The sequence below is a fragment of the Orbicella franksi genome, chromosome 11, assembly GCF_964199315.1.
Source record: "Orbicella franksi chromosome 11, jaOrbFran1.1, whole genome shotgun sequence".
In the NCBI taxonomy this organism is placed as follows: domain Eukaryota; kingdom Metazoa; phylum Cnidaria; class Anthozoa; order Scleractinia; family Merulinidae; genus Orbicella; species Orbicella franksi.
Genome location: NC_138155.1, coordinates 8,254,324 through 8,281,683, shown reverse-complemented (window position 1 = coordinate 8,281,683; position 27,360 = coordinate 8,254,324). Strand labels below are relative to the sequence as shown.

Sequence of the window (27,360 nt, the reverse complement as noted above, 5' to 3'; positions counted from 1 at the left end):
ATCAACGGAGACCGTTCAAATGATGCAAATTCCAAGTTACCGACAGGTTTGCGATCCTCCTGTAAACGGTTGGTTGGATTTTGCAAAGAAATAAATGAAAAGTTACCCAGGCCAGGGTAAACTTGGGGGGGGGGGGGTGGGGGGAGAGGAAGGGTTGTCTCGGGTAACCGAGAACATATAAATGGCACCTTTCAAAGGCCCGCCATGCAGGCGTCCCAAGCTTACGTCTCTAGAAAAGAGAAAAATTAATTCTCGGACACGTACGTGTTTATTCATGAAGGACCATGAAAGCGTCACGTGTTGTGTGAGTTCAAAACGGAAAGAGCCTTGGTGACCGAGTTTGAACTGACGCGGAGTTAGGTTAGGCAGGGAACCATAAGGGACACCCAGCGACCGTTTTCTCTCGAATGCTTTTAAACGCTGTTTTAGGCTATCTGGTGTACTTTCAAAGCTCTGTAGGCTAATTTTAGGTTGCGCAAAAAAAAAAAAAAGTATCTGTTCGGTTATTCTAGAGGAGCTTGAGTATTCTCGAACTTATTAGGGCTTTTTTGTCCATTTCCCGAAAACGTTAGGTCTTATCGCCTTTCCGAAAATGATAGCTGACTTTTTTTCGGTACCCAAAATGACATTTTTAACAATCCGAAAACAACAGACATTAAATTTCTCATATCGCGAAAGTTCGAGGTCACAATTGTGCCCCTGAACCGTTGACAATGAATGAAATATCATCGATTTAGAGCGTTAAATATTTCCAATCATGAACATTCTACAAGTAAGATTAATACAGCTAAGTCTGCCCTTGCATGTTCACTGCTTTTTTTGGTTTTTGTTTTTGGTGATTTCTACCGTTTTGTGCTTTCATTGCCATCACTGTTATCCCAGTCCTTTATAAAAGCATACCAGCCTTGTGAGTGCCCGATCTCCAACAAGCAGCAATCAGCGGTCTTCATGTTAGGTACCAGGTTCTCTCGGTTCTCCTGCCATGTTTAGCAGTTCGTTGGAACTTACATCGAACTCGAGCTCTGTTTTAGCGGGCCAAAATCCACTCTACCTTCGCTTCGTCACCGTGCACGGTTTCAAGGCAAAGTTTTCCGTTACCCAGAAGCTGAAAACAGCGATTACAGGCAACAACAACAACAACAGGTAAGCAAGTTTTGCATAAATTGAACGAGTAGAGTAAAGTAACGTCAAGATACGTATACATTTCGTTTTGCCTTTGGTTGTGAATGTGTCATTATCAAGGAGAAGTTACATTGCTTGTGGTATCGACTTTGGTGATGTTTGCCTGCCGTGCATAAAGAGCTTTATTATCTGTTATTATCTGTTCTCGATAACTGAGTAAGAGCATGCGACATTTGTTATTGGCTTATATGCACCTTATGATTCCTTCTGATGCATGCTCTTGTAAGGTTATGTTGCCCTCAGATGTGAATGCTAGTAAGCTAAAATGTGATATGCCATCTTCAGCAGAGAAATTTCTGTTATGCTAGTGTAAGTATTCTGAAGTTACTCAAGTGTCTACAGTTGTACCTACAAACAAGTTACAATATGCTGTTATACAAAACTGTACATGGACATTGCACCCACTGGTGCTGATAGTAAGTTAAATGTTGTGGAATTTTCTTTCACAAAAAAAAAAAAAAAAAAAAAAAAAAAAAAAAAAAAAAAAAAAAAAAAACACTACGATACTTTATAAAGAGGTATACATGTACCTCAAACTGTCATGAAAACTACACAGGACTTGAAAAAAAAAGGAAGAGTAACTTGCCCAGGCAGGAAAATCTACTTGTTTTGGACGACACAGTATAGTCAATCGATTATTTCATAACAATCAATAGAAATTAGTCAATGAAAGAAATCAATAAAAGGATTTGTCATGAGTAATCGATTGTGATCAAATTTTCAATAAGCATTATCAATTTTGCTGATACTAGCTTATCTTTTAAGCAACATTAATAAGGAAGAAATGAACAAAAGATATAAAGTGAAATATGGAATCATGAATACAATTGCATAAAAACAACATTGTATCTTGTAGACAGAATATTTTGCTGGCATACATGTATCGGGGACTATGTTTTGGGGGGTCTTTGGTAGTGCCTTTGAAATCTACATAAAAAAAGTTACAATCAAACATTGTGTTGAGGGACACAATTATTCTACAGTTTATGTGAACTAACAAAGAGAGATCAACTTTCAATTGATTCTCTAATGACTGATAAATTAGGTAAAATCAAATCGATAACTTGAAACTTCTGTATCCTGTGAGTATGAATTTCTTTCAATTGATAGCACTGATAACACTTACATTAATTTCAATTTATTGACTTATATCAATTTATGGATCGATTTCAATCGATTGCCTTACCCTGGGATGACCAGACAGCACTTTAGAGCCCTGTTACAGCTGTATATTTTACTTGTACGAAATTGGGCTCTTATCAAATACATGTAGGTTTCATGTGTCATGCATCTGTTCATGCATCTGTAGCAGGGCAGGAAAAAAAATTGTAAGTCACTTGCCCAGTGGGCCAGTCAATTTCAGTTTTCACTTGCCCCCACTTAAATATTAGTTGCCAGTGTAGTGGCCGGTAAGGAAATCAGAGGACAAATGCAAATGAAGTACGCTTGGATTCCTAACTAATTCTTGCTTTCAACCTAATAATTAACTAATCTTTAGGTCTTAAGTTTTGAAATGGAATGACTGGAAATTATCATTTACCAAGTTGGCATTTTTAGTCAGACTCACAAGACTACTGAGGCTACATTGTAATTTCACTTGCCCACGGGGCCACTGAACTTCTATTTTCACTTGCCCAAGAGCAAAATTTACTTGGCTGAGGAAATCAGACCTGGGTTTTTTCCTGCCTTGAGTAGATCACAGATAACATCAAAATGTGGTAAAAACAAAAAATATTCACATAAGCCATTACCAGAGTGTGTCACAGAATCTGTGAATTTTTCAGGCATGTGTCACTGATGTTCTTACCACATTTTGATGTCTTCTGTGATCTATTACTGAACAGATGCACGACAACATAGAATCTATCTGCTTCGTAATACATAACAAAGAAACAAAAACAAACATTTATGGCATCATCTGTACCTTTGTCCACCAATAGAGCATAAGTCCACGTAAGAAACAATCAAATTGTGCCTGCAAATAACTTGACTTATTATTTAAACATTGTTTGATAGGAGTTTGATTTATTGTGCACGAATATTACAATGTAGAAGATAGTGAATATTGAATATTTGCTGTCACAGATTTTGAGTTTAGTTCTTCTACATCCTCTGACATTCAGTTTTTGTCACACAATAGCTACAGATGTAGATGTAAGATCTGTTTGATTGATTAATATTCAGGGCTTAAAATAATGGCCGGTCAACAGGCAATGTCTGGCCAGAATGGTGACTTGACCGGCCAAAAACTTCACTTGCCGGTCATGTTGACCAGTCATGTCATGTTGAGACAGTCACGTTGTTCATTCTTGAATAAACAATCAAATCCCCAGCTGTAAATCTGAGAGTTTTAATCTCTTTTTTATTATGACCTCTAACGAAACAATACACCAATGCATACATGTATCTGTTCGAACGGCTAAAGACCATTTGCTTGCTGTATGTCATGCGTTCAAGATCTATAGGAATGCCATTCGAGTGACTGGGGTTAAATCCGTTCAGAAAAATATTAAGCCAATTTTTAAATGGTCTAGCAGTGACCGGAACAAACAAACTATATTGTGGGTTTAATTTGGCTCACATTACGTGTACTTGATTTTTTCGTAAATATCTTGACCGGTCAGAAACGAGAGGTGACCGAGCTAAAATTACTTTGGCCGGTCAACATGACGGGCTACAGTCCGACTTCAAAGGTCACAGTATAAATTGGAATGATAAGAAACAAAATAATAACTCCAGTGTAATATTCGCTGATTGATATACAGAATTTGCTGATTCATACTCAGACATAACTTATCTGATTTAACGAAATGTTTTATGTTACTTGTAGGATGAAGTAAAATTGAGAGTGGTCAATACATGCATACTCCTTGGCATTGATGCTTGATCAGGAAAAAATCAGCCACTGAGAATTCTACAGTAATTATGACTCTATAAGGGGTCCAAGGCCCATTTCTTGAAGGCCCTGGAAACGTTTCGGACCCACAAAGCCATCTTTAATTGAGCTGTGTCTAAAAACTAAGAGCTGTATATGCCTGAAACTTCTTGTGTGAAGGAAACCTCTGTTCATATTGAGAATAAGCGAATAAAACAGCTCTGTAAGCATAAGATTTCAGATTTTGGTATGGCTTTCTGGGTGCGAAAACTTTTTGGGACCTTTGAGAAATGGGCCCCTGGTGCATTACAGTCTAACATGGTGACCTTCAACACTTCGATATGCTCTGGCAGCTTTCTGGCATAAATTCAACCACTTTAAGCATTATTTTTAATGCTTTGAAGTATCACCTACTCTGTACCTGTGTTGGTGAATTAGCATTAAAGTTAAATATCATAGATTGCTAGGTTGATACTTATTGTTCAATACAGCAGCTATAAGATTTCATCATAAAAAGCAAAGGCTATGTTTACATACATGTAGTACCACAACAATAATTTATTAACTTATGATATGTTATGGGAACTATGGTACTAGATAGGCCTTTCAATTTCAACACGCTCCTATGAATGTTTTTTTTTTACAGCTCAGTTTTTTTATCACAAAAAGAAAAAGTAAAATTTTGAATATTGTTTACAGTGAATGTTTTGTCAGGGGTCCAAAATGCTTGTACTGGTTGGATTCCGTACAGTTTTGGAAAAAGAAAGAAACTGTGACTTTGTAAACATAGCCTAAAGATGTCAGAAGCCTTGTTTTATGTTATGAAATGTAGTATTCCTTTGGCATGAATGTTTTTATGATGAATTTAAAATGTCAATCTCTATCTTGTGGTAAATGTTTTTTCTCCCTATTTTCTTTTATTTCAAAAGAACAATTCACTTTATGAAAAAAGTTGATCAATACTTCACACTTACATTGCAGTAATTTTCATAATAAGGTAAAGGTAAAGTCTGCATACGAGCCATGTGGCCCAACAAGCTGGAGCGTATCCCACTTTCTGTAGCAGGAAGTGACTAAGACTATTTCTACTCCCCCTGGATGAGATGCCAGTCCATTGCAGGGTTACCCCAGCATTAAATTCGCTGGTACCCATTTATACACCTAGGTGGAGAGGCACTGTGAGTAAAGTGTGTTGCCCAACAACACAACAGAATGTACCCGCCTAGAGCTTGAACCCTGACCGCTCGATCAGGAATTGAGCGCACCACATGTAACTATGAGGCCAACGTGCCTCCCACATTTTTCATAATAATTATTAAGGCTAATTTAATCCTACATTAATTACTTAGTAAGAAAAAAAAACGGTTTATTCATTCATTTTATGACAAAGGTGTTATCATTCTGTTACATTTGACTTTGTGAATTTAGTATATATTTAAGACAGGTATCCATTTGCAAACAATTTTAATTTAGTAATACACCTAAATTGCAAAATTTTTACTAGTTGTAGCTGACAACAGTATGCTTCTTAATCATTTTATTATTTATGAATTAAATAGAGCTGAATATGACATGGTTTTGCACAATCTTGAAAAGGTCTTGAATGTTAGTAGTCTTCTTGAAAAGTGCTTGAATTCGGTTAAAGGAGCTCAGTCATGGTATTTTAAAATATTTTGGCCATGCACAAAATTACATTTAAGTCGTCTTGTTATGGATAGAAAGAAAAGAAAACATGTTTTATTTGTTGCAATGTATACATTGTAAACCTTATTCATGGCATATAAAAACTATTTGAATTTTACTGAGTTTGTTCTGATTGCAATAAATTTCTGACTGTCTAAATTTACATATTTTCTACTATTATAATTAAGGTCAACAGATTTGATTGCAATAAAACAGTACATTCCATGCATTTTTCTTCAAGTTATTATTTACAAGTTATTTATCGTACAGGGTTTCTGCCTCCCTTTTTTGATTTCCATGTTATTTACAGGCTCCCTGTTTCCATTTCCAGGTTATTTACAGGCTCCCTTTTTTGATTTACATGTTATTTACAGGCTCCCTTTTTCGATTTACATGTTTTTTACAGGCTCCCTTTTTCGATTTACATGTTATTTACACGCCCCCTTCTTCGATTTACATGTTATTTACAGGCTCCCTTTTTCGATTTACATGTTCTTTATGGGCTCTTTTTTGATTTACATGTTATTTACAGACTCCCTTTTTCGATTTACACGTTATTTACTGGCTCCCTTTTTTGATTTACATGTTATTTACAGGCTCTATTTTTTGATTTACACGTTATTTACAGGCTCCTGTTTTCATTTCCATGTTATTTACGGCCTCCCTTTTTTATTTACATGTTGTTTACAGCCTCCCCTTTTTTATTTACATGTTATTTGCTGTATTATGGCAGCCTCCCTGTATTAAATTTACATGTTATTTACGGGTTTCCAGGTTGAATCACAAGAAATTTACAGGCTATTTACAGTATTTGCAGGAACAGTTCACATGTTATTTACATGATCTTAGCCCTTTGCTTTGAAACATTTACAGTGTTTTCTTCATCATTTACATGTTTCACTTGAAATATTTACATGTTTTTTTTACATGAAACCTCCAAAACATGTAAAATGGGGAAAAATCATGTAAATTATTCTTTACAGTCTCTTTTTGATTATTTACATGTTAATTACATGTTATTTACATACTCTGTAAATTTTCAACTTTTCCAGTGGTCGGTGCTTTAAGAAGAATGTTGTATTTACCCAAGTCAGTTCTAGTAGAAATATACTTTAAAACAATTATACCTAGTGTGACCTACGGATTATCAATATGGGGAAATTGTTCCCAATCATTACTTAACGAATTAGATCATATTCATGCCCGAGCATGCCGAATTATTAATCATCTTCCGTCTTCATTAGAAGGTAGTTTATGCCTGTCTCAATGTAGGTGGCTTCCTATTAACTATTTATATAAGAGACGCATATGACTTAAGATGCATCAAGTCTTCACAGGGTCTGCTCCTATACAAATTTTAGATTTCTTTTCTAAATCAAAAAGATCTAAAAGACTCAGTAACCAATTTAATATTATTAGGGTGAAAACAGAATTAGGAAGAAGTTCCTTACAATACAGGGGACCAACTATTTGGAATTTTCTGAATAGAATAGTCAAATTTTCTAATATTAGTAAAGAAGGCTTTAAATCAATTTTAGGAAAATGTTCTAAAGACATCCTCCAATTTTCTTTTAATAAAGAAGCCATTTTGATTTCAAACAAGACATAATTTTATTTATTATTAAGTTAATAAGGTATTTTAATTCGAATTATTGTTTTATTTTTATCTTAGTTATTTTACTATTATAAGCAGGTCCACATCAGCATTTTGGCTGCCGATTCAATATTGTTCATTCAATCTTGTAATTATAAACCTGCTCAAACAAATAAAGGATTGATTGATTGATTGATTGACACATTGACACTTAAATAAAGGTTTTCTTCACTCACTCACTCACTCATTCACACACTCACATGTTTAGTATGCAAAGAAAATTGCATAGAGCATGAACAACATTTCTTGATGTATTGTCGGGGGTATATCACATTAAGACGTGAGCTGCACTCACATATTGCAAACGCTGACACCCATTACCCCAGTTTAAGTGATAACGAAAAGACAAAATATTTACTTAGAGCAGAAAACACGGGTACATCTAGAGTTTATAGGAAAATGTATCCATCCAATGTTTCAAAAAAGGAAGGAGATTCTTGGTTCACAAATGTAATGAACGCTATGAATTATTTTAATTAATTGTATAACGATATGGTAAATGTTATTTTGTATTTTTGTTAGTTAATGTTCAAACCTTTGTTGTATTTTGACCAATACCTCCCTTTGGAGAGTAAGGCACAATAAAGAGTAATATATAGATTTAACCAAGCCTAAAAGCGGAGCTCCCGATTGCAATAACTGACGATAAAGGAAAAAGAGAATTATTTTTTCTTGGATCAGAAACTCAAAAAATGATCGATTGTGAGCATGCAGTTGTTCAGCGTGTGGTTTTGCTATTCCTTCCAGTCAAATTTTAACAAACTATACCCAACAAGCCTAACCAAGATTGTAGAAATTACGTACGCAATATATCAGGGACTTTCCAAGAGACGATTGTAGAAGGAATATGTCAGAAGAACAGTCAACAACGTACCAGGGGTTAATTTGCGCTGAAATTTTGCCTTTGCGAGTACTCCTTCCTTCTCCTCCGGAGAAATAACGTGACTTGAGCCCGCGGTCCAGGCGTTAAACCAGTAACTGGTCAGCGGTCAACTTAAAAAGATGCAACCCCGATGAGCTCTAAACCTGAGCCCGCGATATAGTCACATAATACTGGTCAGCGGATAGCTTGTAGTGACAGCTGTCAATTAACAATAGCGTGGACGCCTAAAATCAAAGATGTAGCTATGGTAATGGTGCTACTCTCTAAGTTTTCAAGGTATTGACGCACGGACAGACGTACGTACGTACGTACGGACAGTCACGTGACAACCAAAATTTTTCAGATCGATGGGTTACCAAATTTTCTAAGGTATGGGGCTCTGCTCGCCCGCCTTCGGCGCGCAGGAACTCCGCTACAATTATTACCACTCACACACTCACTCTCTCACTCATTCACTTACCCAGAACCCTCTTTCTTAACAATCAAAATAGCGTAATGGCATCGCACATGGGCACGCATTTTAAAAGCTCTTACTGACCGAGCAGGGGATATGTATGGAAGAAACTTGACCCGAGGTTGTGAGTACAGACCGAACACAGTTCGGTGTGTACACACCACCGAAGTCAAGATTCTTCCATACAGATAGACTAAGCTTGCCAAAATTTTCAAACTCTCAAACCTTCCCAAGGAAAGTCATTCACTGGTGTTTTAGAGCAAACAACAACAACAAAAAAATGTTTAATGTAACTGTGGCTTATACTAGCTGACTAATTTTGCTTGCGAACGGCGATGAGCTAAACTTAAATCTACCAAAGTTTTTTCGTTCTCTTTACCTTTATTCCTCATTAGGCTTTTTGGCACCTCCACTGATATTTTTAGAAGAAAATTGTCAATATTCTTGTATTTTAGTTTGCAACTTTTTCACCGCAATATATTACCGGTCTTCATGCCGGTCTAAATGGGAAAATCTAGCTAGACCGCGATAAAAGTCAATTTCAACCACTCAAATTCAAGTATATAGTAGTTCCCAGTCCTTGTGAGACACCACCATATAATAAATATGAAGAAAAGTGCGACTCTTAAGTGATATACCGTAGGGGGAAGCGAAATCTTCCCTTAATTCAAACCTCCAGTCTCCCTGATCGCAACTGCAAGAATATGAACTAATTTCAAAGGTGTAAGGGATCTTCAGGTCGTCATCCCAAGATAAGGCGTGTACTAAAATCTTGGATCTTATATTTGAACGTAATAGGATAAAAAAAAAACAAGAGTTTTAGTTGCTTATATTCAGGTCTTACCGCAATTTGTTCCCTTAAGAACTTGCCCTTTGTCACAGACAAGACCAACTATTCGTACCACCGGTGGTTTTGATGGGTTATATTCCAACACAACTCCACTAATGTTCAAAGTCAGGTTTGTTTCATTCAGGGGTGCTAGAACGTTACTGGATATCTGTTGAGTTGCCTGGTTCTGACCAACCACGGATGTATTGCTTGGCAGTGGGACTCTTAAAGCGAATTTCACCGTAACGGGAACTTTAGAAGCCTGTTCGATACCAAATATGTCCGTACGGCGAAGAGTAACGCTCCGTTCTTCGCATTCCACTTGTACATTTTCAATGGCGCATTTTTCACTTCCATCACAACCTCCAATAGTACCCAAGAGTTTTGTAAAAAGTTCCATGAAGTCGCTGGCAACGAAGGCGTGCTTTTCTTCCGTACATTGCTTGGCTAGATAGTGAAGTTCTAAAGTAAGTAAAGCTTTTGCTTTGCGTTTCCCTATAAAGACAAATCAGACAAATTAACTCTTCAGTTAATAACCGGCTAACGGGTGAAACTAACCATATACTGACAAGAAGCTGGCATAATTCCAAAATTTTGCCTAAAGTTAAACAACGTTTCATTAATCACGCTAAACACGGGAACATTTCATTAGCAAAAATTCGTCCTTAAATTAAAAGTTATTTTTCTCTTTCCCCTCCCCGAAGTCTACTGAAAAAAAATAAGTGTCTAAAGTGTCTGAATCACGCATCATTTCGTTTATTATTTTCATCATTACCAGCATCATTGCCATCGTCATCATCATCATCATCATCATCATTATTTTGTCATTAAGGGTAGTCTTTCTTAACTTCCCGTTGGTCATGAATTTGTTACATCCTTTGTCAATTTACCTTTATTGATGGTTATAATTTCCATGTTAACAAGCGCCAGGAAAAACAGCAAACAAATCCAGCACCACATGGGACTCATGGCTATATCGGGAATCGTCTTCCTGCCTATGATAAAAAGTAAAACAATGTTAACAAATGCCAGGCTCTTAAGGAAGTAAGAAAAGTTGCACGGCGTTTTCACACAAAAGTATCAATTTCACCAAAAAGAAACAGAACAAAGTAGTCTTTTGCAAGAATCTTAGCTACATGGCAAATGTAATATCTATCTATTCTAGCTAACTATCTCACCTACAAGTCACAGCTGGATTTCGCTAATAAACGTGTTCTAAATTTAAAAGACGAAAGATCGCAAAACTCTTGTTCTACGCTTGTCGCCTAAAATTACAAATGGCTTCGACTATCTCAGCAATGAGTGCACGTCGAAAATGTTAATCGGAGGTTAATTAAGAGGCATAGCCGTTAGTCACCTTTCAGTTAGAATAAGTTGGGGCAAAAGGATTGTTCATTGTTTCGTCGCTTGATAGTGACACCCTCGTTCGCACGTTTATCTCTAGGTTCTTACTACTGCGAACGATGATCTGAAAAGATTGAAAACCTAAAAAAAAAAAAAAAAAAAAAAAAAAATATATATATATATATATATATATATATATATATATATAATGTGGGAGGAAAAACACAAATAAACTACACGTTCATCCCTACAAGCCTGTTTCGTGGTTGCCCACTCATCAGGGGATTTAATAAGAACAATCTTTACCACCGTTTATAAGATCACAAGCTAAGATCACAAGCTAAGAAAGATCTTTAACCGAAACACCATTAAGATCAGCTACAGCTGCATGAACAACACAAAACAAATAATCGACAACCATAACAAACGCATCCTAACTGCATCTATGCCGACTGATGACACCGCCGCCGCCGCTACCATCAACAACAAAAAGTCATGTAACTGCCGACAAAAGAACGCATGCCCGCTCGACGGAAACTGCCTACAATCATCTGTAATATACCAAGCCACCGTAACACGCAAAGACAACAACACGGCAGAAACGTACATTGGACTCACAGAGAGCGACTTCAAAACTAGATACAGAAACCACACCGCATCATTCCGCCACGCTAAACACAGAAACTCGACCGAACTCAGCAAGCACATCTGGACCCTCAAAGACAATAACATCGAACACTTTATTTCCTGGCGCATTCTCTCATCACACTCGCCGTATAACAGCTCAAGCAAAAGATGTAACCTTTGCCTTAAAGAAAAATTCCTTATCATCTGCCAACCCGAGCTATCAACACTTAACAAAGGTAATGGACTCGTATCATCTTGCCGCCACAGAAACAAAGCCCTCCTACGAAACAATTAACCCGTTAAATTTCGCGCTGCATATATTATGTAAATTATATTGTATATAAACGGTGGTAAAGATTGTTCTTATTAAATCCCCTGATGAGTGGGCAACCACGAAACAGGCTTGTAGGGATGAACGTGTAGTTTATTTGTGTTTTTCCTCCCACATTATATACTTCGCTTTACTCTGATGTATTGAGCACTGTTTTACGAAAATCAAATTTAACACTTTATATATATCTTTTGATCCTTCTACTGGAAGTCACCGTTTGGAAAACCATATTATTCTGCCTATATATATATATATATATATATATATATATATATATATAGATAGATAGATAGATAGATACCGTGCTTCAATGTGAATTTTAGTTAAGTGTAAGATGAGGCGTCATGAAGCAAACTTCTAACTGTTCCGGCTTTTAATCACATTAAAAGCCGGAGCAGTTAGAAGTTTGCTTCATGACGCCTCATCTTACACTTAACTATATATATATATATATATATATATATATATAACTGCAGACAGTACTATTTTTATATATATATATCATAAAACGATGATTACTCGTGAGACCTGAACTTCTCTGAAGTTATAGTTGATGCTCCTCAATCGATTGAGTTGAGCGCTCTACGAAATACGTTCTACTCACAAAAAAAGAATTTATATATATATGTGTGTGTGTGTGAAAAAATCTTATCATGTAGATTAATGTTCTAAAAATGCATTCTGTTTGTTATACAAAATGTTTTAGAGCATTATAAGATGTGTTTATATTTATAAGCAAGCGAATTCCATACGCGCGGAACTTTTTACTTGAAAGTTTTGCTAATTTATCTTTTCACATTCCAAGTACTATAAATATGCCTCGCCGTTATTTTTATTTTTAACTTATTCATTCGACAATGATGACACGGAGTCGTCGAAGCGTCATGTCACTCTATTTACGTTAATTTCCCTGCTTAAATATTTTCACGTCGCTTAAGAATGTTACCACATTAACTTGTAAAGAACTGCTAATCACTTTGTTCTGGTGTGTCATCTATTGCACTTTCCACCCTAAACAGTCGCTCTTGCTGCTTGGAGCATTAAAGGCCTTCTGCCCCGCTCAAAAACGACTCCTGACTAAATAAAGTTCTTATTAGAACGGTTAAATGACGCTCCCGACATGTGGCAAATTGACCCTGACTCAAAGGACGATAGTTTCGAAGTCAGTGGTTGCGTGAGTTGACAATGCAGGCTTCATTCGCCTCATAGAAGAACGACGGGCAAACAACCGTGATACTATCACAAGGATGTTGGTTAGTACAGAGCTACTAAGCCTTGTGCATTGAGTGGGAGGCTCATGCTAACGAATTTAGCGCTCCACTATTCTGCCGGATTCTGCCGGATTCTTCCTAGACCAGTTGTGGAAATATCAACTCAAGAAGAGCTCTGCATGAAGAGGTATCCACACAGTCTACGAGCGAGTGTCTCGTTTAAAACCATACAATTACTGAACTAAATTATCATATCCAGCCCTTTTCAAGTTGAAATTAGCTAGAAACGAACCTGCAGTCGCTGAAGTCCAAAGCCGTCAGAAGACAGTGCTACGCCGGCATATTAGTTCAAAACGAAACAGAAAGTTAGAAATTGTAGACGGTGGCGTGTTGATATTATGACGTCATTTCAAAGCTAATGTCTCTTTTGATATGTCACGACACGTTTTGCTTTCTATCCTGGCCCAATAAGGATATTGTGTGTCGTTAGGAGTAGGACTCCTGGTAACATACTGTTATTGCAAAGTTCATTTAGTAGCGATGAAATCTATTGGCTGTTAGCAAATCCCAAAATTAGCGTAACTTGACTCAAGTAACCAATAATCATTGACAAGATCGCTTTTTACTGATTCCTCTAAGTTTGAAAAAGAGAAGGTTTTCAAATTTTCACTAATCGAGTTCCAATATTTTCGAATATTCCATAAATTGTTCTTACTTTAGGTAAAGTATAGAACATATTAGGAGCACTTCTTGTATTATAGTTATGTCTTTTATTGACTTGAGTAGAAAGTATCAAACACAGATGGTAGACGTCTATTATGAAATTTATACAATATTAAGAAAGACAAGGTGAGGCAGTTTAACAATATTTAAGTGTTTGAAAATTGGACTAGAATGCTCATGAAATTTAGAGAAAGTCATCACTCTCATTGCTCTCTTCTGTAAAATAAACAAAGGCAGGGTGGTTGAAGAATAGGTGTTACACAAAACAAAATTAAACCATGGGTTAAGAAGTGATATATTTTTAGGCATAATATAGTTTAACCAGAATATCTGAATTTACATATAACAAAGTTTAAAAGAATCCCAATAATTCGCTCAATCTTATAGCAATGTAGCTTATTTGACTTTTCCATGATAAATTAGAATATATTATAATATAACCTAGATATTTTTTGAATACTCTTGGTTTATGTTTGTGCCACTTAAAGAGAGTGTGGCATGAAAAAGTAACTTTCTTTGTGGAGGGTAGACAATGACAAAGTTTGACTTATCAATATTAAGTGAAAGTTTGTTGGCACTTGACCAAGTATGAATATTTACTAGTTCATTGTTTACTTTGCATTCAAGGACTTTAAGATTTTTGTGTTTATAAAAGAGATTGGCATCATCTGCAAATAGATGAAAATCTAGTATTTCAGAGCAGTTACTAAAATCATTGCACTGTTTGCAATAAATTATTTTATTCTTCTCTAAAAATTGTAATATTCTCTTATGCAATAGCTTTTCTGACAGCTCACTGAATATTGAGAGAATAGAAACGGGACGATAATAATTTAGATTTGCTTGTTCACCCTTTTTAAAAAACAGGGTTAACCTTGGCTATTTTGAATAAATCTGGGACAATTCCAGTAGAAAAGGACGCATTGAATATAATTTTTAGAGGTGCAGATATAACATGTTTGGTAGCTTTTAAAATAGCAACTGGTATGCTGTAAGGTCCTGTAGACTAGCCCAATAATTTCATTTTCAATTTCAACTGCCGTGTTGTGGGAAATAGAAAGAAACTATCTTGGGATGGAACTGTGAGCTACTGAAGGGGGGATTTATTTACACTAGGAATATTCTTTGTCAAATTATATCCAATATTAGCAAAGAAATTGTTAAAAGCATCTGCAGCCATTGAACTAGGATCGTTTATTTCAAGATCCTCGACAAGTAATTTAGTGGGAGTAGAGTCAGATCTGAGATTAACAAGTTGTCTTATCCCCTTCCACACTTTCTTAGAATCAAGCATATTTACATGGAAATAATTATGAAAATAACTGTTTTTATTCAATTTTAGTAAGTGATTAATTTCATTTCTATAAAGTTTGAATTTAGTGTGACAATATACAGAATTAGTTGAAATATACATGTATTTCTTGAAACGTTTGTTTTTTGTTTTGAACGAGACCCTTAAAGACTGAGGTGGTTATCCATGGCTTGGATTTCATTCTTAATTCACGTTTAGAGAGTTGTATGAGAGGGATATGGACATCAATTATGTCAGAGATTCTGGTGTAAAAAGAATCAAACATCAATCTCAGTAAGACCCACTATTGAGAAAGGCAAATATAATTCAGAGAGCATAAATGTTGCAAATTATCAAGGTTGAATGACAAGCTCCCAATATTGCAGTGCGTGCAAAGCAAAAAAGCATTTGTCAGAAAAATATTCATTTATGTAATGATTATCATGAAATTTATGAGAATTATAGTACTGAAAACTCATATGAAATCTTCGAGGCAGAATCGAGTTACAAACAGTGACAGAAATTTCGAATGGATGGAAGAGGGCGGGCGTATGTAACTGATGTTGTTAGTGGCTTAAAGACTTCCTCTAGAAGGTCCCTTTTCGTGCTGAATACCTGGATGTTTAGGAACATTGCGAACTGCAGGAAGATATTTACTTGTTCCATGCAGTCTGTTTTGAAAGGTTTAATGACGTCCAGGTTTATTTTAGAAAAAAAAAATGCTGTCGATATCGCTTTCGCGAAATTTAATGCCCTTTTCTTCACTTTCCCCAAACGGATTCGTTAAATACCGTTTCGTCAAAATCGTTTCGCGAAATCATGTCACCTACATGCAGTTTTGACTAGACACCGTCCATTGCGTTGCCTTCGTCAGTGCTCTGAAACTCGTCTCATTTGCTCAGTGATACACGCTGAGGTAGATTTTTAGAATTCTAACATGTATGTGGGCTAATCTAGTTACTTGTGTATAAGTTACGTACTCACAATTCTTTGGAACAGCTTCAAGATTCCTCCAGCTTCGACAGCCTCTTGCCTACGCGTTTGGACCGGAAGATGGAAAAGCGAAAATCTTCCTCCTTACTTGTATAAAAATAAGAAAAGGGGTTTTTCCCGTTCTTGTGAAACTAATGGACCACAGTTAATTGCGGTCGTAGTCGTAGTTCCTTCTCATACTAGGAAGCTTTTTCGCCAAGCTACAACAGCTGTTGGAGCCAGCCAGAATTATGTCCATGCAGTCTTTGTGAGTATCCCTGTTAGTCTTCCAGTTGAGTAGTTTGCTGACTGGATTTGTTCTGTGCGTTTGATTATTGAATCCAAAATTATCTAGAAGCAACTATTCGGCGATGATTGATTGTCGGAATTGATTATACGATAACGTTTCCGCTTTCTGATTAGGGACAAAACCCTTTGAAAGGGATAAATCCCTGTGCCCTGAAAGGTCATTTCTCTTAAATGCAAGATCCCTTTACAGCTTACAAGACACCATAGTCTAACATCTTATCTCAGTGTCACTTGTTTAGTGCGCAGAAATACACTGGCAAACCAAACAAGTGTAACGCAAGGGACACGCTAGATCAAATTGGCAGTATACTTTTTCACTTACTTTTTTTTTATGAATACAATTTGATCTGACGCAATCTAGCCCGATTTGACCCTTATTAACAAAGCTTTTTGTTTTCTTGATTTTAATTGCCATGTTTGCTTATTCTCGGAAAGTGCGCATTATATGATAGTTGTTTGTTTGTTTGTTTGTTTGTTTTTGTCGGCTCATCGTTTCGCTCTGTATTTAAGCCAATGTTTAGCTTTAATCTGTTGTTTGTTGCTTTATTTCAGTGATTGTAATGATAATGATATCAGAGGAATCGAAAAACAGTCAGCAATTTTTCAGCACAAAAATTATACTCTTCAAAATATCGGAAATTTTAACCTCGCAGAGTGTAAAGAGTGTGTAGAATACAAGCGTTACCTGTGGTAGCATTACGTTACTACAAAATTGGCAGTTATATATAAGGACATTTGACGAGTGTCCAAAATCACCATTAATGAGATTCAGCGGCGCATATCCAACAATCTTCGAACGACTAACTTTTTTAAGAGTTGTTTATATAAAAGGCCTCTGAAATATCGAAAGTAATAATTCCACCTAGTTTACTTCAAAATTGACAGGTTAATGTAAGGCTTAGGCCAATTGACAGCTGACGGTCACAGAAGAAACGTTAACGCTATAATCGATATTGGTCGATCGGGAACACATGATAAATGTACTATACCTTATTCTGAACTTTTCCGAGAAAGAAATTGTAACCCTTCTTTGTGGTAGTTTTTTTTTGGTTACCTTATCAGCTATGAAATTCTGAATTATTCGCATGTCATCGCTTGCGTTATCGAGGTACAGTTGTACAAACAGTTGAATATTTGTGCCTTAAGTGAAAAATAGATTTCTTGTGAAAATCATGCACTCATAAGTTTGTTAACTTATACACCTTGGCTATTAAACCGGGATGCTTTACCAAGGAGCCTTAACTCTACCTTAATTAATCGACGACGTCACTTACAAAAAAAAAAATATTCTCTGAAAATTCATCGATCCAGGTATCTTGTACGCAAACAGCACAAAAGGCAAGAAGTAGGCTGATGCAACGAGCAGGTGGTGCACTTCACATGCTTGCGTCAAAACAAGACAAAATGGAAGGACTAGGCTGACAACCACCCAACGTTTGCTGTTGTATGATCAAGGAGAAAATTATAATATTGATCTCTTTAGCTTAAACGGTTTGTTTTACCGTTTCAGACCGCGTGATATTCTGTAGATAATTTGTCTTTGATGCATTTAAAAATGATTCATTTATATACACGCCACAACCTGTATCATCACATGGTCTAAAATGGGGCAACAAACCGTCCCAACTAAAGAGGGTCTGTATTATCTTTTACGTGCAAGTTCCAAAAGTTCTAAATTCTAATTTAAACTTAAGGGGGGTCTTATACTCTCAGATAGAAATTTTTCTCCAGAAAAACATTTTTTTGGAACATGAATATTCAACATCCCTGTCCATTTGAAGATCGCGTTTTGAAACGATTTTCCTGTAATTACTTCTTGATTTACGTTTGAATAAAGAAATCTGCACACTGGTAGCTATATTCCAGCATAGCAACACCCATAGCAACCATTGTTTACAGTCTAAAATAAAAGTACTCACAAAATGGATTTAATTCAGTACATTTTAATGACACTTTACAGAAACGCTTTAAAGATGTGTACTTATGAGAATTTTGCATCATAGTCCTGAACATTTGTTTCCTGTACCATCGTATACGCTCCTTATACTTGGTTAGCATTTCTATGACTGGTGTTTATTCGGGTATTCAATGGACAATTTTTGTGAAAACTTTCGATACTCCCCCTCTCCTTTCCTCTAGCCCCCCCCCCCCCCCCATCCCTCTCCCCGCCCTCCCCGCTCGCAGAGCTAGTTTCGGCTCTCGGATACAGAAGCCTTATTTCTCAAAATGACCAAATAGACGAATCACCAATATCTCGCACACGATATCTCCACTGGGTTTTAACCGAATGTTGTCAATTTTAAGCATCGGTAAAGTGCACTATTATCTAGGTCTTAAACCTCCAAAATTTGCAATTTATGAAATTTCTTTCCTTGTTATTAGTTATATTAGTTAATATTAGTACAGTTGTTCAAAATTTCCCGAGAAAAACCCCCTCAAAACAATGTTTTCTGACGTTTGTCTCCTGGACAACTTGCTTATGGACAGGATGAACTTAATGCCATGCTTCTCGAACCATTCATTGTTACGTTGTTGTGTTTATAATGAACACTACTCTTTAACACTTAGGAGCTAGTTATTTATTAACTATCGTGGCATGTGAAAAGGAAAACTCATTTTTTCAAGTCAGAGTGCTATGTCTTTTGACGTGGTACCAAAACTGTTCCACAGAGCTGTTTTGCCAAAAAATTTATATATTTTTTTAAGGTATTAGACCCCTTAAGAGTCATTGATGTTTGATTGATCATTTATACTTTTCCGCAACGTTTGAAGCGCATCGAAGCAACCCACGTGACGGAGAGCAATAGCTAGTGTTTTAATCGTTGCTAACTGAGGGTCAAGCTCTTTCCACTGTAAGAGGCCCTGAATACACTTTTCGGCAATTTTTTCATGCTTGTGATCCTCGCTCAGATTTTCAATGACCTTTGCCTTCATGGACAGGCTTCGCAGAAGGTCTTTCCAGTCGCGTCCAACATCGGGACTGATTTGATAGATGAGTTCTTCTGTTACAGGCTCGCTTCCCAATGACGAGACATAGTGATCCCAGTCTACCGAGCCTTCGTATTGCGAAGTCCCTAGGAAAAAGCGTTAGTCAACAAAACGATTAGTACGGCATGCTATATTTACCTTGTGAATCAGCAAGCAAAAGCAACTAATGCATCGATTTTTCTGTCAGTAAACCCTTCGGTTGACTGCGAGCAGTCTCTCTTTTGCTCAAATATTCGTATGGAAGAACGCAATCAAGAACAAAACACAAGTGAACAGTCGTAAGCGTGCAAGCGTTATATGCAAAGCCGCGAGTTCGCACGCAACTCCCAGCTCGCGGCATCGCCGCTTCGCACGTCACGCTCACAGCTAGTCATGTTCGCAAGCTCACCTGTTTTGCGTTCTTTCCCACTGATTGTCGAGGAAAAGAGAGACTGCTCGCAGTCTACCCTCTCGGCGTTTCAAGATCACGTACAGTTGGATTAAAGTGCATCTAAAGTGCATCATGACCCGACTGATCTTGGTTCTTTGCCTTCTCGACGAGCTCTTTCCAACGGAACACATCCTTATTTTTTGCGATTTTTTCTTTCGGTCTGCATGCTTGTCTGTCTCTTTAGATCTCTCACCAGAAGGCTCAGAAAATATCAAGAAATTAAAACTATTTCCGAGTCGCTCTAAGTGTTATTTGAAATCCCACTTACTAGAGAAAGTGTCGCCTCCAAGGCCTTCTTCGGAGCTTCGTTGGATGCTCTGTCGCTATACAAACATGAAAATAATGCCAAGTCAGATAATAACGCCAAATCAACTTTGAAAAGTTCGAAGACTTGTTTATAGCTTGCCCTAAATAAGTTTTACATGAGAGTAGACTGCTTTGCTTGATGCAGATTGCCCAATTTACTAGTAGGGAAAATAGGAAAAGGGGAAGGAGAAAGGGAAGGGTGGGCTATGGTATTCAAGTAAAATTAGCCAAATTCGGAGACTTAATCTGAAATTTAAGTCAGTCCACGAAGCGATCATTACGTGACATAACGTTATCATTTTATGTGGCTTTCCTCTGACGCTTAGGGAATGTTGTTTGACGTTCCACGCATCTTTCACTCGATCAAATTATCATTGCTTGGAAAGCTTTGAGGTTATGGAGGGGGTGAGATTCCCTACCTCCCCTCATTCTCCTCATAGAAGATGTAGCAAATCAAAACATTCTGATGTCATAAAGTTAGTTTTGATTGAGACGATTTTCTGACCTAAAAGACCAAACTTGAAACTCAAGGTGACTGTTACCACCATTTCGGAGACAAAGAAGCTGGACTTACTGTCCATTGTACTTCTGTCCCGTGAATCACAAAAAAAAAATAGAAATAAATAAATAAATGATAAATAAATAAATAAATAAAAGTTATAGGCTTCCCCTATTGCAGCAAATATTTCTCTCTACCTTTAAAGGCGTACAGCCTGGATACACGGAAAATGAATGTTCTTGGTCGTCATCTTCCTGTTGAAACTTTACTTCACAAGAAAAAGCTCTAACATATAGACCGTCTTCTGGTTTAACAGCAAAATCGCAGGTATCTTTAGACCGATATCCACTTCCTCTAGCTTTCTCGTATTTGTATATCTACAAGTGATGAAACACAACAGATTAGGCAGTGATTGAAGCATTTTTAGGGGAAAGATTCAACTTTGTTGAAGTTGAAGACTGAGGTGATAACGATCTTAATGACACAATACCTGATGCGTTCTTTTTGGGTGTGAGAGACGTTGGCAGAGTTTTTGAACGCGAGATATTTGTTATTGGACATGTGAGTTCAAAAGAAAGGAATCCGAGGACTCGCTCGAATATAATGGAATGGAATGTGTATGATAGGATAGCCAAGAAACCCAAAACCAAAAGATTGGGACTCCTTTAGTCACTATGCAGTGTAGGTTAAAACATGGGTGATAAGTTAACTGGTCGTTTAACGTTTATATATATATATATATATATATATATATATATATATATATATATGTATATAAAAACGTTTGATAAAGCAAGGACGGACAACTTCTGACGGTAAAAAAAGTTAAAAAGTTAAAAATTTAATAGAAAAACGTTTCGGTCTTAGACCTTCATCAGTTACAAGAGAAAAAGGACGAAAACTAAGTTTAAATACGGTTACAGTGTGAGTGATTACGTAACGAAATGAAAAATACAATATTGTGCTATTAATACCTCGTGATTAATACAATACAGGAAGAAAATGCAAAACGGGAAATACAATGCTGTACTATAAATTGCGTCATACAGGGTGATAATTAATAGACCAAACGAAAAGAATACAATACTGTGCATAAATTATAGATTATAAATTAAATTAATAGAGCGTGATAATTAAATTATAGAGCGTGATAATTGCAGAACTAGGTTAAATTCAACCTAAAAACTAAAAGAGTTAAAATAGATAAAACGGACTCTTGCAATGCGGTAAATATAACGGGAAAAATAGTTTGCAAAGATAAGCAGAAGAAACCTACGTTTACGCTGGGCAAGGTTAATAACAAAATCCCAAATCGAGGCCTTTGGAGCATTAAAGGGTTGACAAACAACAAAATCCCTGGAGGGGCCCTTAAACAATAAGCTGTAATAAGATCCCAGGCAGGGCCTTTGAGCATACCTAACACCCAAAAAGCTGACAAAATCCAAGGAAGGGCCTTTGAACTGCCTTATGGCGCGAACGCATATTTACACAAGAGAAAGTTAATTATAACAAATTCTGTTTTTGGAGTGAAATTCTTTTCTTTTATTTAAGCCATGGGGAGCCAAAGAGAACAGTTAAGCACTCCAATAAGCCTCTTTCGTAATTAAAAACCTATCGATCTCGTCTGAGTCATTAGGGGCCTGCACCTGATCAATGCATTGGAATTCAAAATCATCCAAGGAGTGTGGAATTTTATTGAGATGTACTGCTACCTCACAAGTGGTTTTGTTTGTGAGCATAGCAGACTTGTGGTCACGAAACCTAACCCGAAAATCGGTGGTAGTTGATCCTATGTACTGTAAACGACATTTCTTGCAGGAAACTAAATAGATCACGTTTTTAGAATCACAAGAAAGCCTTGAATGAATGGTGTATTTTCTGCCCGTTTTAAAAACGTTTGATATATAAAAACGTTTTATATATAAAAACGTTTGATAAAGCAAGGACGGACAACTTCTGACGGTAAAAAAAGTTAAAATACACCAGGACAAAGGTTCCCGTTTTGTTTTAATTGATGATAAAGAGTACGAAGAAAAAATGCTTGGTCAGCTCAACAACCAGCTGCACTACAAATCTTTGCAATCAGATCCTACCTCGAAGCATTTAGCGTTAGTAAGTAGTTGGTGTTCCAAATGGCTTGGAAAGGGTGAGATTTCCCCCGAAATAGCTAAGTGGGTTTTAAATAAGGAAGCGAAACCAGGAGTTGCCCTTGGGAACATTAAAACGCACAAAACGGGCAACCCATTAAGACTCATTACCTCTTGTTGTGGTACGGCAATTGAGAACTTGTCGGCCTTTACCGAATTCTATTTGCAACCACTTGCTCGTAAATTACCATCATTTATTAAGGACACCACGGATTTGCTTAACAAAATAGGAGATCTTAACACGAGTGGTCCTTTTCCAACTGGCACCTTACTGGTTTCGTGGGATGTGGTTTCAATGTTCCCCAACATCGATAACAAACTTGGTCTTACTGTAGTTAGGAAAGCTTTGAATGCTAGGGAAAACAAAATTCCGTCTACATCTTGCATATTAGAATCCGTAAAAATCTGTTTGAAAAGCAACCGTTCTGTTTTTAAGGAGAATTTCTTTCTTCAGATTCATGGCACGGCCATGGGTCCAAAAAATGCATGTAGTTATGCCGATCTAGCCATGGGTGAAATTGATCTTAAAGCTAAGTTTTCCGGTCCGATAAAGCCGTCCTTGTGGTGGCGTTATCGTGACGATGTCTTTGATCTTTGGCAGCAAGGCCTTCCTGCCTTACATCAATTTACTGATTACATTAATTCTCTATACCCTACTATTAAATTCGAGTTAGTTTTTTCTGAACGTGAGCTTCACGTACTTGATCTTACTTTACATCTTGTGGATGGATTTATTAGAACTGATGTTTATTCTAAACCTACAGATAGTCATTTATATCTTCCACCTTCTAGCTGCCATCCCAAGCATGTCTTCAAGGCTATTCCTTTTGGAGTAGCGACTAGATTGAAGAGAAATTGCTCTGAAGAAACTTTCCTTGCCGAGAGAACAGTTGAGTACAAGGGTTATCTTGTTAATCAGGGTTATCCCTCCAAATTAGTTGACGATCAATTCTCCAAAGCCTCCACCATTTCTAGGAATGATTTACAACGGCAACGCGGAAACCAATCGAAGAAATTATTTCCATTTGTTCTCACATTTAATCCTAATTTGCCTAATGTGAGTAGCATAATTAGAAAGCATTTGTTGATTTTGCAATCCAACCCTAAATTGAAAGAACTTTTCCCTCAAGGCTCTATCATACCATCTTTTCGTAGAACAAAAAACCTGAAAGAATTATTAGCACCATCTCGTTTTAAGACCGCCGATGAGGGACAAACAATTCAGCCAAATAATGGCTGCTTTAAATGTGAAAGAAATAGATGCGATCTCTGTCGAAATTTCTTTGTTGAATCTAAATCATTTCTAAGTTTTAAAACGGGCAGAAAATACACCATTCATTCAAGGCTTTCTTGTGATTCTAAAAACGTGATCTATTTAGTTTCCTGCAAGAAATGTCGTTTACAGTACATAGGATCAACTACCACCGATTTTCGGGTTAGGTTTCGTGACCACAAGTCTGCTATGCTCACAAACAAAACCACTTGTGAGGTAGCAGTACATCTCAATAAAATTCCACACTCCTTGGATGATTTTGAATTCCAATGCATTGATCAGGTGCAGGCCCCTAATGACTCAGACGAGATCGATAGGTTTTTAATTACGAAAGAGGCTTATTGGAGTGCTTAACTGTTCTCTTTGGCTCCCCATGGCTTAAATAAAAGAAAAGAATTTCACTCCAAAAACAGAATTTGTTATAATTAACTTTCTCTTGTGTAAATATGCGTTCGCGCCATAAGGCAGTTCAAAGGCCCTTCCTTGGATTTTGTCAGCTTTTTGGGTGTTAGGTATGCTCAAAGGCCCTGCCTGGGATCTTATTACAGCTTATTGTTTAAGGGCCCCTCCAGGGATTTTGTTGTTTGTCAACCCTTTAATGCTCCAAAGGCCTCGATTTGGGATTTTGTTATTAACCTTGTCCAGCGTAAACGTAGGTTTCTTCTGCTTATCTTTGCAAACTATTTTTCCCGTTATATTTACCGCATTGCAAGAGTCCGTTTTATCTATTTTAACTCTTTTAGTTTTTAGGTTGAATTTAACCTAGTTCTGCAATTATCACGCTCTATAATTTAATTATCACGCTCTATTAATTTAATTTATAATCTATAATTTATGCACAGTATTGTATTCTTTTCGTTTGGTCTATTAATTATCACCCTGTATGACGCAATTTATAGTACAGCATTGTATTTCTCGTTTTGCATTTTCTTCCTGTATTGTATTAATCACGATGTATTAATAGCACAATATTGTATTTTTCATTTCGTTACGTAATCTCCCACACTGTAACCGTATTTAAACTTAGTTTTCGTCCTTTTTCTCTTGTAACTGATGAAGGTCTAAGACCGAAACGTTTTTCTATTAAATTTTTAACTTTTTAACTTTTTTTACCGTCAGAAGTTGTCCGTCCTTGCTTTATCAAACGTTTTTAAATTCATTTTTGCGGTGAGGCTTGGACTGTGAATCTTCATTGATCCTCCTGACGCAGTGGCATTCTTTGTTGGCTTGAGGCATTTTATAACCGTTATATATATATATATATATATATATATATATATAGTTAAGTGTAAGATGAGGCGTCATGAAGCAAACTTCTAACTGTTCCGGCTTTTAATGTGACGTTTCGGCCTTCGGCCTTCTTCAGATTGGAACAATATTTACAAGTTAAAAAATAAAAGGTTAAAAATCCTAGTAAGTTTACAGATTTGCATGTATATATATAAGATCAGAAAAATGTAAATATAATTACATAATGCTTTACAACCTGAAATAATAGATTACATAACAAGCTAATGTCAACTTACAAGAACGCGCCGGTTGATAAGATTACAACAATGTACTAAGTGTATAAGTGTATAATAGTCAGTCTAATTATGTATTGTAACGGGCGCGATTTTTGGATCTAAATTCCCGTCTTTTATTAAGACCATGAGGGCTGAGTGTAAATAGCTGGGAGGTCCAATAGGCCTCTCTGGTCAATAACAACTTATCAATATACGCAGCAACCCCCTGGCTAGTAATTTGTTCGATGACGATAAAATTAATTTCGGAAATTTCGTGCCTAGTACAATTAAAATGGACTGCAAGCTCACACGTCTTTTTGTTGGTGAGCATAGATGATTTGTGATTGCGAAAACGTACTTTAAATTCTGTTGTGGTGGAACCTACATACTGCAATTTGCATTTACTGCACTAGGCCAAGTAAACAACGTTTTTGGAAGAGCAAGACAATTTTTGCTTTATCTTGTAGACTCGGCCTGTGGAAAAGCTTTTAAATTTGGAATCTTGAATTAAAAAATTTTTGCAAAGATCACAACGAGTACAACATTTGAAGCACCCTCCCATTTCGTTCTCTGCCTGGTTTGTCCCGTTGTCGCCACGAAATTTAGATGGTGCTAAAATATCTTTGAGATTTTTGGTACGGCGATATGCTGGAAAAATCGATTTAGATGGAAAAATTTCAAGTAATTCGGGCGACGATCTCAGAAGATGAGCATGTTTCTTGATAACTCTCTGAATATCAGGCAGGATAGGATTGTAGTCAAGAACTAACGGGAAAACTCTCTTGACAGGCTTGGCTTTTTTCTTAAGCAATTCTGATCTCTCAATACTAAGCGCTTTGTCGAATTGTTTGTCTACTAAAGCTGCATTATAGCCCTGGGACTTAAGATACCCTTTGTAGGCCGAAACGTCACATTAAAAGCCGGAACAGTTAGAAGTTTGTTTCATGAGGCCTCATCTTACACTTAACTAAAATTCACATTGAAGCACGGTATCTTTTGATCCTTCTACTGGAAGTCACCGTTTGGAAAACCATATTATTCTGCCTATATATATATATATATATATATATATATATATATATATATTTAGTTCTCGTATTTGTGAAAAACAAGCAATATTATAGCTGAAAACCAATGGAAAAGATGACCCAAATATCTCCTTTTGGCCTCAGTTTTTTCAATTTTTCTTCTTCAATTCTGGTTTTATTTGTCGTTAACCACCAGCTTTTGGGTCTCGATGGAGATGTTTTACACATTTGATTTGCTCTTATTTGAGGTTAAGAAATCCTCAAAATAGTTTACCTGTGCATCGTCAGTCTTGTCGAATTTCCAGCCTTCTTCAAGATCAGTTAGTCTCACTGTGATCATTCTGTTGTCTTTGCACATTGTGAAGGGCTTCTCCCTTGCTGGCCTCGAGTCAGGAAACCGTTCCTTTTCTGCCAACTCCACGCGTTTATAAGAAGGAAGACACATAACAGAGGTAAATGCAAAAGGTGCTTAAGTGAAACCAAATGAGTAGATACTCATAAAATATCCTCTTAAAAAAAAAAAATCCTGGGAGTCACTCTCGTGTAGTTACATGCTCCAACCTGAATTTACCTTTTTTGTTCCCACCTAACAAAGAGGACCATCGATATTCAAGCCCCATTGATCCATCCATCCATCCGTCCATCTATCCATGAATTAAATAACGTTTTCTATCTATTTTCCAGCTTTATTCAAGCTACTATTGATCCCAGACGTCTGTTGAGACGGCTTTTTCTTTCAAGCCTTGCTCGCACTGTTGGTTTCATTCACGGATTAAAAAAAGGATATTATCACGTGAACACGAATTTCATAATCGT

The 27,360-nt window shown here is 36.7% G+C and overlaps 1 protein-coding gene, 1 long non-coding RNA gene and 1 pseudogene across 3 annotated transcripts in view; 1 reads left to right on the top strand and 2 right to left on the bottom strand.

Annotated features, from left to right (window-relative positions):
* The window catches only part of LOC145502269 (uncharacterized), a 28,928-nt pseudogene extending 12,437 nt beyond the window's left edge, over positions 1–16,491 (bottom strand). Inside the window, exons 1-3 of the transcript XR_014051301.1 lie at positions 16,068–16,491; positions 10,451–10,555; positions 9,576–10,055 (exon numbers count right to left, since the gene is read on the bottom strand). The product of XR_014051301.1 is annotated as an uncharacterized LOC145502269 (transcript). The remainder of the gene's footprint in view (positions 1–9,575; positions 10,056–10,450; positions 10,556–16,067) is intronic.
* LOC145502270 (uncharacterized) lies at positions 210–7,423 on the top strand. The gene is made up of 2 exons (XR_014051302.1): positions 210–1,143; positions 4,013–7,423. It is a non-coding gene; the product is annotated as an uncharacterized LOC145502270 (long non-coding RNA).
* Positions 16,492–19,043: 2,552 nt separating the features above from the next.
* LOC145502431 (uncharacterized) lies at positions 19,044–27,356 on the bottom strand. Its single transcript, XM_081481760.1, has 4 exons — positions 26,819–27,356; positions 20,789–20,968; positions 20,055–20,109; positions 19,044–19,442 (listed from the first exon to the last, which is right to left on the bottom strand). Exons 1-4 carry the CDS (start codon positions 26,987–26,989, stop codon positions 19,087–19,089), a joined length of 762 nt encoding a protein of 253 aa, XP_081337886.1. The 5' UTR covers positions 26,990–27,356; the 3' UTR covers positions 19,044–19,086.
* Between the last annotated feature and the right edge of the window lie 4 nt (positions 27,357–27,360).

Bases quoted from the DNA above. Each gene is read 5' to 3' on its own strand.
- LOC145502431 (XM_081481760.1), bottom strand. From the start codon at position 26,989: ATGTGTCTTCCTTCTTATAAACGCGTGGAGTTGGCAGAAAAGGAACGG. The intron at 20,110-20,788 runs GTAGAGAGAAAT...ATGTTTGTATAG, and splicing joins CAGGCTGTACGCCTTTAAAG to CGACAGAGCATCCAACGAAG. The intron at 19,443-20,054 runs GTAAGTGGGATT...GCTTTTTCCTAG, and splicing joins TGGAGGCGACACTTTCTCTA to GGACTTCGCAATACGAAGGC.